This window comes from Phoenix dactylifera, chromosome 12 (assembly GCF_051530095.1).
Source record: "Phoenix dactylifera cultivar Ajwa chromosome 12, Ajwa_hap1_PhDact_Kaust_v1.1, whole genome shotgun sequence".
Taxonomy (NCBI): Eukaryota; Viridiplantae; Streptophyta; class Magnoliopsida; order Arecales; family Arecaceae; genus Phoenix; species Phoenix dactylifera.
Genome location: NC_143201.1, coordinates 23,626,141 through 23,640,398, shown reverse-complemented (window position 1 = coordinate 23,640,398; position 14,258 = coordinate 23,626,141). Strand labels below are relative to the sequence as shown.

Below are 14,258 nucleotides of genomic sequence, written 5' to 3'. Positions count from 1 at the left end.
CCAAGCTCGTGAATGGCTTCATTCATAAGATTGAACCTTTTTTCCTAAATCAAATAATAATTTTTGTAAAATCATTGTTGGTGATTTGGCATGCGGCTTTGAAATCAAACTTATTGTGCAATGCCCCAGAAAATACATATGATAGCAAAAAATAAACTTAGAAAGTAGTAGCATACAACATCAAACCTAAATTATATTTTTCAAGGTTTTTAGTCTTAGAGGTCAGGTCGAGATGTTGCACCCCCATACCAGCACATGGTACACTACTGGAGGCAACATAACAGTTGCACATGTGTTGAGATACTACCGTATTGAGTCCCTCTAATGTACCAATACATTATTGGGTCAGTATGATGCCCAGTACCAAGTGGGTTCAAAAAAACTTATTTTTTTATTAATAAATAATTGTTGGTTGCACATATATATGTAAGGGCAAGAGAGACTTTCTATAGGTGTAGAATACAAAATTACAAATGATGCATGGTCATAGACATAAAGAATTTTCAGAAGAGAAAATTTGAGAAAGCATATTTCTTATAGAATATCAATACTCTAATTTATACTTCAAAATATTAATATATTAAATTGAGATTTTATTCAAATATTTATGAACTGCTCATACTACACTTTGATGCTGGCTTTAAGGAATATTTCTTGTAGAATTTAACTTTTTTTCATTTTTATATTGTTAATTACTAGTACCTAAAGAACTAAATTATGTGCTCTGTTCTTTCTAGTTGTGGCAAAGGGAGGCAGAAAGCTTAAGGGAGCAGCTGCATAACTTACAAGAAAATCATCGGTACCATCTCTTAACCTCGTTCACATTCAAAGATTGTTCCTATGCCTGACCAGCCATTGGCACTATTCCCTTAGACATCATACCATAAAGAAAAGATTTAACTATATAACCATCTATTTTGTTAGAAAAATAGTGTTATTCAACATGACGTAGACTTTCAAGCTTGTTTGAGTATAACTAATTCCCTCATGGAAAAATTTAAAAATTTTCACCCAATTCCAGGGATCTAGAGCATCAAGATCATTAGGAAAATAATATGTAAACTAGTGAAAACATTAAATTTTGTAAATGACTAGAAATGAAGTATAAAAAGTATTTCTTAAGACTAATCACATGAAGCAACATTTTCGTTTTTAAACACCACCTTGTCTTGTTGTTTACCATATTGTATGCATTGAATAAATCATTAATTGCATCATTAGTTATTGACAAAAGAGCGGGTTACTGAACTTCCAATAGTATGTCAAGATTTAGACAGCATAAAACAGATGGTACATCTAAGGACTTCATTTCTCACTTCAATACCCATGGACAAAGAATTGGTCCACAAGCCCACAGTTCACAAAAACAGTGACAACTGCTGCTTCCACCATGGCAACTAACCTGTAACTATCAACTTCATATAAAATTATTATTTGCTTCAATTATCAAATTGAACCTCGGCATTTTTTATCCAAACATATAGCTGGGCAGGAGCAAATGGTGGACAGTGGCTTGAGTGCTTGTGAAAACAGTAAATGTGCCTAAAAACAACCTAGTAATAAAATTCTCTGACATTGACAATTTTCCAATTATTCTCAATTAAGGTTTTCCCTAAATTTTTACTGACTTAATGAAATCCATGCTTGCCAAATATATAGTGCCTTCTATGAATAACTTTTTTTTTTTTGCAAATATTTCATAGAACATTTCATTTCTTTTCTAAAGTTCTCCACTTGTTTTATTTTTCTTTTTATTATCATTCAGTCTTCATTTCTATTCATTCACTTTTCAATCCTCAACATATTCCAAAGGTTTTCCAAAATGTATAGTAGATTATAAATTTTTTCCTTGATAATACATTCTTGAATAACTATGCCTAAAAAGTATACAGACACTAAAACATATTAGAAGTCAAGATAAAACAAACGTTTCCTCCTACTAGTATACTGTGTAATGCAAGGCTCGCCGTCTTAGTACCAGACCCATACCGGTGCCATGCTAGCACTATTGGTTCGGTGCGGTACGGTACGGGGTGTTGTCGGCATGCCGAATGTCGGTATGCATCCCGTATCGTGTACCAATACTGAACTGGTATGGTATGATATGCCCCGTACTGCCCTGTTCGGCCAGTACGGCAAACCCATAATAATGTAATGTAGAATACTCAATAAGCTACACATACTATTTGATTTCGCTTATGGATCCTTCTTTTTGAAACATTCTTTTTATTTTAGTGATTGTTGTTATTGATATGTAATAACAGTACCAGAATTTAAAATCTATGACATTACATATTTATAGAATGGGATTATCACATTGATCTAGTAGCTTTATTACTATTCCTAAAGTTGTGCCTCACCCCCCAAGAAACCATGCTTCTATATAAATAAAAAGAACACAGTTCTGACTGGTCTTTTCTGTTATCTAATTTTTACGAGTTGAGAATCAGACTCTATGACATCATGAACTGCTCCAATTTCAATGTCTAAAATTGCAAACCCCCAGAATGCTATAGAATACATGATCATGTGAAACACTGCTTGGATAGACCAAATTACCGTGAAGATTTCTTAGAGTTTCACCAAGGGTGGACTACCAAGAGTGCAATCAGAAATCAATCTTATTTTGCCTATAGGATCTGAGAATAGCTGTTCTGGAAGAAAGTGAAAGCAAGACTCGGAGAACTGCTTCAGTACTTCAATTCCAGAGTCTCAGCCTCCCAGCATATAATGCTAATAGCAGCAGCTGGAACAATCTTTTGGATAGGAGCACTGAGATCCTAAATACTTTTTTTCATCTCAGGCATCGCAATTTAGGATTTTGTCCCCATTTTACTTTGGTGGTAGCTTGGATATTAAAAGAGTACAAGGCTTATACTCAGCCATACCTTGGTACAAGCTTTAATAGATAATTTCTGGTTGTATACTTCATGCAGAGAATAAGGTTGTTAGAGAATTCTTTGATATGAATTTCTTACAAAGAAGTCTATGTGATGTTCTTGCCATGGAACATAAGGGAGCTGAGGTGTCAATTTTGGACGTCATAGCCCAATTACTTAAGAATTTACAAAATTGTGATTTAGAAGGATCACGAGTTCTATTGTGGACCAGTTTAGCCACTTGGGGTAGGTCTAGACAAGGTTTGAGAGCAATATCCACCACATCCAGAACTTGATCGTGAAGTGTAACTTCCGAAGGCCATAACTTTCTCGTATGATCTCCAGTTTCAACATGTCATGCGCAAAACAAAGCCCTTGACAAGTACTATGAGGATGCAACAAGGTTGTCACACCCCTATGGGTGTTCTACAATATTGGGGCCTCAAAATGGGCCGATCAAAGTAAAACATTTCTTTTAAGATAAGACTTTGAACAAAAGCATCTTCTAATCTGTAAGAAATTAGGCGAAGGACAAAAGGCAAAGTTGATGTAGAAGTCGAGATCTCATTCCTAGATGAGTTTTATCTTAATATAATTGTCACAACCCAGAACCTCACCTAAAAAGACTAGCTGGAAGGTGTTATTTGGATTTCATGGCCTTGTAACAAGCATCCACGATCTACCCAGCATTCTAGCTAGGTAAATCACCTCCAGCCCACCCATATTTTTTAAAAAATCCAATAAATACTTAATGTTAGGTTAAAAAAAACTTGGGGATTTATGATGCACCTAACAATATTTGATCACTAGGTTTATGCTCTATGGCATAAATTTAGGACCAAAATCAAGGAAATTTGGGTTTCTGGCTTGAACCCCAAAACTCACTCAAAGGAAAAAAAAAGGTTTTAGAGGTATCTCTAATTCCAGATTATTCTGTCAAAAACATGCAACATAAAAACTTCAGCACACATCAAAAACCATGGCTAGAGAGTACTTAAATCAACATTGTTGCCATACTTTTCTTAAAAAACATAGCATTAAGACAACAAAACATAAGAAAAATACAAAATAGAATAGTTTCATAGCATAAATAGGCCATACCATCTGACCATGCAAAGCATATCAATCAATACCCTCTGCTAACATGATGTATCCCATACCAAACCTTCATCGATATGAGGTTTGATATTCGATAATTTGCATCCTAATAAGAGAAACAAAAATATTAAGGGAAACAAAAAGTAAATAAGTAAAATGGGTAGAAAATGGTGAATGAAGTAGGATTGCTCAAGAAGGTTTCAGGGTACATTTGACAGAAATGAGAAAGAAGACAATGATATGGGAGTCAATAAGCAAGGTAAAAAGACCTACAACTGGCTGCTACACAAACAATGTCCTAATGCAAAAATGTAGAGGTGAAAAAAAGGAATAGGTGAATCTTAGTGTTCTATGATAAGATTAATAAAGTTTTGGTTCGATTAATGTTGGATTAAGTACATTACATGACTAGTTAGAAGAAGATATAAATAATTATCTCAAAAGAAAAATGGAAAATAAGAAGAATCACACCTAAAGACAAGATGGCGGCACTGAAAACCTTTTTGGAGGTACTGAAAACCTTTTTGGAATGTGATATATCTTGTGTCCTTAAACTAGTTAATGATGGAAGTACTGAAAACCTCTTTGGAATGTGATACATCTTATATCCTTAAACTAATGGTGGAATTTGGGTAGGGTATCACCATCCTAACATTCCTATTAGTTAGACTTGGATTAAGTACATTACATGACTAGTTAGAGAAGATATATATAATTATCTCAAAAGAAAAATGGAAAAATGAGAAGAATCACATCTAAAGACAAGATGGTGGTACTGAAAACCTTTTTGGAGGAATTGAAAACCTTTTTGGAATGTGATATATCCTTAAACTAGTTAATGATGGAAGTACCGAAAACCTTTTTGGAATGTGATACATCTTGTATCCTTAAACTAGGTAATGATGGAAGTACCAAAAACCTTTTTGGAATGTGATACATCATGTATCCTTAAACTAATGGTGGAATATGGGTAGGGTACCACCATCCTAACATTCCTATTAGTTAGACTTGGAATGTGATACATCTTGTATCCTTAAACTAATGTTGGAGTTTGGATAGGTACCACCATCCATAACATTCCTGTCAGTTGGAGCTTTTTTAACTGGTTACTCTTATCCAACACCTAGAATTCATGGCAGGAACATATATCCAAGTCGAACATGTGTTAGACACTTAAATACTTACCACCTTTTCTTAATTACAATTTTCCAAACTTGGTAGGGAACTTGGAAGACTTCGATGAGTTCAACGCGCTAATAATAAAAGTGAGATTTGTTTGTTTTTCAAAATATTATTAGAATGCCTTTGCAAAATATTATTTTTCAAAATCCTTAATATAATGGGAAGTTTGGGCAAGAAACATTCATTTCAAAAGATCTTGACAAATAATAATAATATCTTTCAGTGCTCTATTTCATTACAAAATTTACATTTTAACATCTTTTAGTTAAAAAAATTGTTTTTCCTACACATCCTTCTCTTTTTTTTTTCCATATTGATGAGTCGGACATTAGTAGACGAGTTCAAATCAGATTCTGGTGTCCCTTTCCATTCAACACCATAAGACACTAATTAATCTCGCATGTGAATTTGCATGGTTTAAGTTTTAGAAAATATTTTAGATATAGGATAAGTTTTAAAAAGATTCTATATTTCTAGCATTGATTAAGTGCTAATATGCCTTCCTCATAAAATTGTTTAAGATTTATTTCGTATGTTTTAAGAATTTTACACCATAAGACACTAATCAATGATAAGCTTTTAATTTTTGTTATGACCAAAGTACTGCTCTGAATTTGGACTTTAGAGGATGTGAACGCTTATTACGTATAGAATCATAGAAATCTAGGAGTTCACCCCTTGAACTCCTCCTTTGAGTCTATCAATGTTAGAATCCATTTTTATAAAGTTTAGCATGGTTTAAGGGAGAAATCTAATTAGAGTTATGATGTAAAATTGGGACACCAGAATCTATAGGTCCTTCAACTATATGGCTGCTTTTATCATACAATGTTAGTCTATAACATTAACCTTTAGGTCCTTCAACTATAAAAAAAACCTATAGGTCCTTCGAGCATACAGAACATGACATGCTAACAATATTCTTAGTGTTTTTCCACCATTGTTGATGCTAACACCCTTTTTTGTCATTAAATATAGGAAATGAAAAATCTTATATCATAGTTTATACTTGTGAGTTGTGACCACTTCTTAAGGTTAAGCATACATATCAAATAAATCACAATCATTGAAATGTCCAAATCAAGAATAATACAATCACTAGTACGATAGTGCTTGACAATAAACAAATATTGTATGCATCTTCTATGAAAAAACTATCTTTTAAAGTTCTACTCTACAACATGAGAATAATTAATAGTATAATTTAGTTAAAATCAAGGATTTAAATACCGTTGGAATGTTATGGGATCAATATAGGTTTGGAACACTGGTTCTCACTTGAATCGGTATATACCAATGATACCAATTTGTACCAACAATCATATGTACTGGAAGTTGGTACATACTGGTTCCATTTTATTTTTATTGATACAAACCATTTCAATCCATACTGACCATATCGGTACCGTATCGCTCAGGTTCAAAACTGGTGTAAGGCTTGGTATTGGTCTTTTAAACCCCGGTACAGACCGGTCCAACCTGGAACCGGTATCCGGACAACATAGATACCGGTTCTAGCTGTCTGGGTACCGGTCCAACTGTTTTCGGGCTGGCACTGACCGGCATGCATAAGTACTGGCTGCATACCGGTCTCGTACCGGCCCGAGCCGGTGGCCAGTTCGCACCGGTATTGTTTTTTTTAACCACAGTGCGCGCGTTGTGGTGTAGGAGCGTGTGGCCCTCCCTCGGGTCAGAGTGCCCCGCGTGCGATTCTCCCGCGCGCGCTGTAGCCAGCTCTAGCGCGGACGCGGATGCAAACCAAAAAAAAAAAAATTTTCTGCGCGCGTCCGTGAACCAAAAAAAAAGTATATAAACAAAGACCAGTTCGTACCGGACCGGTTCCGGTACGAATCAGTCTCGAATCGGTCCGGTAGGCCAGACTGGTTCAGCGTACCTTGGTTAAAACTATCTCTTCCCACATCCCCTATATATCTTTGCTACCTCTTTCCAAATCATACAATTAGGTATGCATCAAAATCTAATTGCAATATCCTTGTCCATACAAAACTTACAGCCAATGTTATTAATAGTTCTCACCGAGGATGCTACTTGATCCTCGAATATCATACTTGTTTCAAACTAATTTTTAGTACATCATAAGGCTTTCTCCGAGTCTATTATATGATCAAAAGTTTTTGTGGCAAACAAAGGGTCTCAACATTATCCACGTGCTATAGACATAAGAGATAACAAAAGAGATATATAGTAATTATATTTATAAATGATTTATTGTAGCCATAGTTTGCCATACCGATCCGTATTGCCCGATACCAAGCATATGGAAACATTTGGTAAGGTATCAAAACATGGTATCAAGATCCGATACAGCATAGAGGCTGAAAAGGCCTAGATGGAATGGTTGGTTCCACCCAGTTTCATGTTGTACCGATATATACTAGCCCAATTTTGGGTGGTGCCATGACTGGGCATAAAAAAAAACTCGGAACCTATGTCAATACAAAGGGTGTAGCCGTACTATACCAGAACTTATCGTACCTTACTAGTAAGGTATCAATATGACAAACCTTGGTTGTAGAACACTACTCAAAACTATAAGATATAATTGATAACAATGCATATAATGGCTCTCGTATGATAGTTTTGTACAATGCATAAAACATCTTTCATTCACATCACATTGGAACCATAGTGTCATTACTCTAAAAAATAATCATGGAAACCAAAGAAAGTTTCATACAGTAGTTTAAACCCCAACTCAAACACCTTGTTTTGGTAGCCAATTTACACTCACAATTCAACCACAAATCAATCTGCTGAATCAACCATTCTTTCTCAAAATCCTCAATTTTGTTCTTCCTTAGTGATCTCAAAAAACCTTATATGAATATCTAAACCAAGAAAGGCGGAACTGTCCTAAATGGAATGGTTCTGCCTGTTCCGAGCTGTACCGGTGGCTTACCAATACGGTTCCGGCTTTGAAAACAGCTCGTTGACGGCATCGAAGAAGAAGAGAGAGAGAGAGCGAGCAGGGGAGGAAAGAAGGATCGGCGGCGGACGCCAGCGGAGGGCCGCGGGGCGGCGGCGGACGCCGAGGTCGCTACCACGTCCCTTGTTTCAAAAGTGGCCGCGGAAAAAATTTAGAAATTTTTAAGTAAAGTCGGTAAATCGGCCTCCGCAGGCCCCTCGCGGCCTCTGCCGACATCCGTCGCCGCTCCTCCCTCTCTCCCCCGCTCGCTCTCTCTTTCTCTTCTCCTTCTCTGGCTCCGGCAGATTTTCTTTCTCGGTACGGGCCCATGACGCCAGACAACCGGTACGGTGCCCGGTACCGACAAAGTAAACCTTGACCCAAATGACAACAGCAATGATGATTATGAAGGAGTTTGAACAAAGGTGTGGAGTAATGAAGGTGATGGTAAGATTTTAGCCCAACCTAGTGGTGACAAGCCTGGAATCAAATAACCGTTTTAAGTCTTACTGGACCTTGTACCAGTACCTTATTGGCATGAGTCAAATCAGTATAGTTTAGAGGACATGATATGCTATTGGAGTTAGCATAGCTTGTACCATAACTCAGAATGGGCCTATGGGTGGCATATTGAACCTTCATGCCCTATTGGTACCGCATCAAGCTGATGTGATATGCCCTATACTAGCCAGCACTGGTCGGTATTTAAAACTGTTACAAATTAGGATGGATAAAAGGAAGGGAGAAGAAAACAAGGAGATGGAGAGGATGATGACGAGATGGAATAAGAGAAACATGATAGAATAAAGAAGCTTAAGGCTTTTAACTCTTAATATTTTGTGAGGTCCATGCCTAACCACTGGACTAGATTAATTTTAGCAATTCAGATGGTTGAATCTCCCAATTTAAAAACTCAGAATATCTTTTAGGAAATCCAAGTCCTGACATGATGTCATAGACTTAGACATAGACTCGTCGCAAGGGGTGCCGGCATGCGCATGGCACGATATTGCAAAAAAGGTTTGGCATGGGCCAAAAGTTGCAATGCTCCTCGATCATTTGTAACCCCCGAGGGTGGCCGTTGGGTGGGTGCCTAGTAGGGGTATCGAGGGGAGCGATGGTTAGCCAAGGCACGACAGAGCCATGGCATGATATCGGATGGCTCGGGAAGCATGATATTTGGCATGGTGGCGGACTACTAGGATATATATGGATACTCAAGAATTCCACTTGGTTGAGGGGTGCAAAACTTTGTCCGTGTTCCCGACTCCCAAGCCCATAGGATATGGGTCCGCCATGGCACAATTGCAGGGCAAGGTAGTGCCATGCCTGATGGTCTCGTGTGGAGGCATTTGGAGCAATGTTGGTTGGATGAGCTACCCACGTTATGCGGAGGGGAGTTTCGAGAGGTTGGTCCTTGAGGAATTTTTCGGACAACCCTGTGCGTTTTTTATGTCTATGATGGGGCGAAGAGGCGATAAAGGGCTGCTCGAGCAAGGGTGTGGCCTACCTTGACAAGCAAGTCTCATGAGCATTACAGGGCGATGTCTCATAGGGATCCATGGAAGCTAGTCGACCGTGGAGTACAAATGTTGACTTATGGAATATCGATCGGATTATGTGTCTTAATGTTGGGCCAAGGATCAAGGACGGCCAAAAGGGTTGTGCCAAGGAGAGGACAACTAAATGCAATGATTGGTCGGTCGAATATATTTACTTGATGGGCGGACTTGGGTGCTAATATCATGGCAGTGCACGATGTACAAGCAGGCCATGAACATTGTCAGACAATATGGCCATGGATGGGGAAGGCATGCTGAGGATGCAAGACTAGGATTGTGGCATAAGAGCTTATTGGGGAGCTTGGATAGCAAAACCCTGAAGGGCTTGGACATGCACAATCAACCATAGCTTTGAGGGGTTGCAGGGCATGTCAGCTTGGTGTTTTGACTGAGCTTGAGCCTTATGCATAGTAGTGGTGTTGAATGGTTGTGTCATGTGAATTTGGTTTGTGTATGCCCAAAGGGCAGCATGGTGGCTTACGGATCGGTGGCACAGGTTATGTTGTGGCACGAAAACACTCTAAGAATCAAGACATCCTGGGTGAGCAGTACTTGGCTTGTGGGGCAAAAAGCCATAAAGCTAACATGGAGGTGCCGAGTTGTAGAGCACTATTGGAAAGTGTCTATACTTTGGCATTGAGGTGCACAAGTGTTGCCATCGACCCGAGGGGTCAGGTTGCATGCTTGGCTATGTAGCTAAACTGTTGCACATTTATATGTATGCCCGAGGGAAGGACTTGGGAGGGCTAGCCTTGGTGTGTGGCATGTCAATGTGCCACATGGGTGTTTGGATCAGGAAAACACCCACCCCATGACAATGTGCCAACCTACATACATTATTGGGTGGCAAGATGAGCGCATCAAGTTGTATGGATCAAACATGTTGTGAAACAATAGTTTCATATACGATCTCTCCCACAAAACCATTAAACTCCACCTTAGGTCCATACAAGCAAAAGCAATGTACATACACGGGAATGTACGTCTCTGGTGGAGGGTAACTCAGCCTACATTTGTTTAATGTCATCAAACTACCTCTTATGCTACTTTATCATGAAATCCATTTGAAAGCCCACAAAAACCATGAACAAATCTTACAGGTGAATAGGTGTCACTAGTTAATATCACACTATGTGCAACAAGTTGATTATTACACTATTAAATAAGCTGATGATATAGCATATTCAAAATTTAGTCAATGCTTGCAGGAAATTGATGGGTGAACAGTTGTCTGGCTTAAGTGTCAAAGATCTACAAAATCTAGAAATCCAACTTGAAATGAGTCTACGCAGTGTCAGAAAGAAGAAGGTTACCCTCATCAAATGTTGCTCCTCAATCCTTCTTATCCGTATCTTCTCTACTTAATGTGTTTCTTTTCTCTGCTATAGGAACAAATTCTAACCGATCAAATTCAAGAATTGAACCGAAAGGTTTATCAATAGTTAGTTAAATCATCTTTAATGTTGAAAGTATTGCATTTTAAGTGCCTAAATTTCTAGAATTTATTACAGGGGTACCTTATTCACAATGAAAACATTGAACTCTACAGGAAGGTAAACCTCATACGTCAAGAAAACATGGAGTTACGTAAGAAGGTACTAAGTTTGAGACAGAGATATCTATTTTGCTCTTTGATCCAAACTCCTGAATGGAGCATTCATGAAGCTTGTCTTCATGTTTCTGCGGCCACATGCATTGCACATTTCATGCTCTATGTAAAATATGTATGGATTTCATCTAAAACTAGATTAAATCAATCCCAAGGTTTTAAGTGCTGCTAATGCTGGTTTGGCCACCATATTGGGCCAATATTAACTATAGCATTGGGTCAAATCAGGACTCATCAGATCTTTTTTTGACATTTTTTTGTTTCGACAAAGTCAAAAAAAAAATTGATTTTTAAGTCCTTTAATATTTTTTGGTTGAAGCATACAAGTGCATTAGCACAGCATAGCACGTATAGTGCTTGTCACTAGTTACTATGCCCAATGCCAACAATATTTAAAACCAAGATTCGCTGTCTCGGTACCGAAATCCGTACCAATGCCATACTAGCATTGTGTCAGTACGGTACGGGGTTCTCTTTTGGCATACCAAGTGTCAATACACCATCCGTACTGGGTACCAGTACTAAACTGGCACGGTATACTCCATACTGCCCAGTTCGGGCCGATATGGCGAACAATATTTAAAACCTTGTTCAGTCCTTGAAAACATAACAGTTGTTTTTATAACATGCTAAGCGTGGAATTAGCATTGCAGATATACGCAACAAATGAGTTAAATGGAGGAACTAGTAAGGATACAAGTAATCCATATGGTTTGTCTGTGATTGAGAATTCACATGTAGATGTACCTATTCATCTTGAGCTATGTCAACCTCAACAGCAAACAGATGGACCACGAGCAACAACACCGAAGCTAGGGTAATTATTTTGAAACATCAAACCTTTTTATTTTTTCAAAATTTATTAGTTTTACTTTAATATACTTAATTAGCCCTTGCTACAGACTTCAACTGCGTTAAGAAGATGACCGGTGATCAAAGTGTATCGTCTATAGTGCGCATCAACCCAGTTGTCAAGGTTGCTATAGTTTGTTATCAGCTATAACATACAATGTATGAGCAAGAGCAGGAACAATACTCAGCAGTCATTTAAATGTGGTGTGGCATGATCCAAAAAAAATCATTACTCTGTAAAGCAATCTTCCAACTAGGACTATTAATAATATGACAGGTATTTCTGTTTAAGAACATTACTTGTACATGGAGACATGTCCTTCTATAGCATCCGAATGGTTGCTGATAACATCTACCAGAAAACTCACCTGCTAGATTGAAGGTACAAGGGATTAGCACCACTCGAAGTGCAACAAGCTGCACAAAGGATGACTCACTATATACTGCTTATAAACTAGTAACAACAGGATATAAGACTCCAAAGGTTTATTGAAGTCCCACACAACTCCAATGTTGAATGAGGATATAAAATCACAAAAAAAAAATGCTAACAGCAGATTCAAATTGGTGTGATGACATCTTCAGAATGTGGCAGCCCAAGGAAGAAATATCAGTGTAAAATGTTGAACAGTTGGGAACCTCATATTCCTAAAGGTGACAGATTCATAACTTGAAGAGTTGAAGGTGAAAACCAAGTCCTCTACACATTAGTAAGGATGTTTGAACAGCAGACTGCTATGATAAAATCATGTCTTCTTTTCTTCATCATAAAGATTCATGATATGCAAAGTTGTTCCAATGATTGAAACACATAAGGGTAATTTAAGGTTGTTAAACATTGATATTATCTTATCCATGATGCCTTGAACCATTTCTTCTACTCCTTTGAACATAAAGATGAAGAATCATTCTAGACCATTCACAGAGCATGATATCTAAAATGCCTTGAGGATATCAAATTAGATCCAAGAAACATTGAAAGCAAAATCCAAACCACACCCAGTATGGTTTAGGAAAGCAAAATTAGATTTTTTTTAAACTCAAATACGAGTTTATTCATATTGCAAAGATTCAAAATTTAATACATGCATCAAAAGGTTCAAAATTTAAAAATACCACCAACATTGGGAGGCTTTTCATGAAAATAAAGACCCAAATATCAAATTTTGTTCTTAAATTTATTGAAAGCATCTTCTTTATGATCTACGAGTGTTACCTGTATGATTATGACCTTAGTCAAAATACAAGGTTAAAATATGGCTATAAGTTTGAGGCATAGTTTACAAATTAAGTGGTCCTAATTTAGGTTTCTTTCTCATTAGGCATGTTACTTTTAAACTTCTATTATCTACAAACCCTTTTAGTAGAGTTACAATTCATATAAAGGAGCATTGAAGTTTTATTAATATAAGAAGAGAGAATATGTAGTTTCACTTTGTACGCAGCAAATATTCATTACTAGAATTTTATTTTCAAAAACCATCATAAGAAGTCAAAGTGCCAAACATTTACCAGAAAGCATATTGCATCAAACAATATAAAGCAACTCTCATTGCTGGATAACAGGAAATGATGGCCACATTATCAACAAAAAGCAAGAGATAAAGAAAGACTTTGTATAAAGCAACAGGAGGAAACCTATCTCATATTTTTGTGTGCCACAATAGTAATGCCAACTCAGCAATTATCCCATGGATTGAATTGAATAATTTACAACATCTGCATCAAGGCTGAGAATCTAGACATGCAAAAATGTATTTCTACAGCAGTATGCAATCTAAAACCAATCATAAAAATTGGTAAATGTTGATATTTTTTTTTGCATAAATTAGATGTAGCATGATCTATCACTACAGATAAATGAGAATTCAGTAGTGCATCCACTAAATTGGAAACGACCTGTTAAGAAAAACATAATAAGCATGATCATAAGAGAGTCTGGTATTTACAAAACAAAAACCAATAAGAAGGCAAATAAAATATGAGTGCACTGACGTTAAGGTTGAAGCATAAACAAGCATAAAAAATTTAACAGGAAATACCTAAACCTCAGAAAGGGGAACCAAAACATTCTGCTGATGCATGTAACAACCACAGCCCGCAGGAAATAATCACTTCTGGACTAAACACATTAGACTTACACCAAAAAC

The 14,258-nt window shown here is 37.2% G+C and overlaps 1 protein-coding gene and 1 long non-coding RNA gene across 33 annotated transcripts in view; one reads left to right on the top strand and one right to left on the bottom strand.

Moving 5' to 3' along the window:
* Window positions 1–14,258, bottom strand: part of LOC120111921 (uncharacterized) — a 72,975-nt gene that overhangs the window by 20,635 nt on the left and 38,082 nt on the right. For 17 of the 25 annotated variants that reach the window (XR_016397963.1, XR_016397958.1, XR_016397968.1 and 14 more), the window contains one exon: window positions 1–12,476. This exon is cut by the window's left edge. This is a non-coding gene — a long non-coding RNA (uncharacterized LOC120111921). The remainder of the gene's footprint in view (window positions 12,477–14,258) is intronic. The other 8 variants (XR_016397972.1, XR_016397971.1, XR_016397961.1 and 5 more) reach the window with 4 other exon arrangements.
* Window positions 1–14,258, top strand: part of LOC103701881 (MADS-box transcription factor 23-like) — a 46,050-nt gene extending 31,792 nt beyond the window's left edge. For 2 of the 8 annotated variants that reach the window (XM_039130175.3, XM_088709189.2), the window contains 6 exons: window positions 738–799; window positions 10,856–10,955; window positions 11,036–11,077; window positions 11,159–11,242; window positions 11,910–12,073; window positions 12,159–14,258. In XM_039130175.3, coding sequence (XP_038986103.3) covers window positions 738–799; window positions 10,856–10,955; window positions 11,036–11,077; window positions 11,159–11,242; window positions 11,910–12,073; window positions 12,159–12,174 — 468 coding nt within the window. In that variant the 3' untranslated portion in view covers window positions 12,175–14,258. Of the gene's footprint in view, window positions 1–737; window positions 800–10,855; window positions 10,956–11,035; window positions 11,078–11,158; window positions 11,429–11,909; window positions 12,074–12,158 lie in introns of those variants that run through there. The other 6 variants (XM_089926446.1, XM_089926449.1, XM_089926448.1 and 3 more) reach the window with 4 other exon arrangements.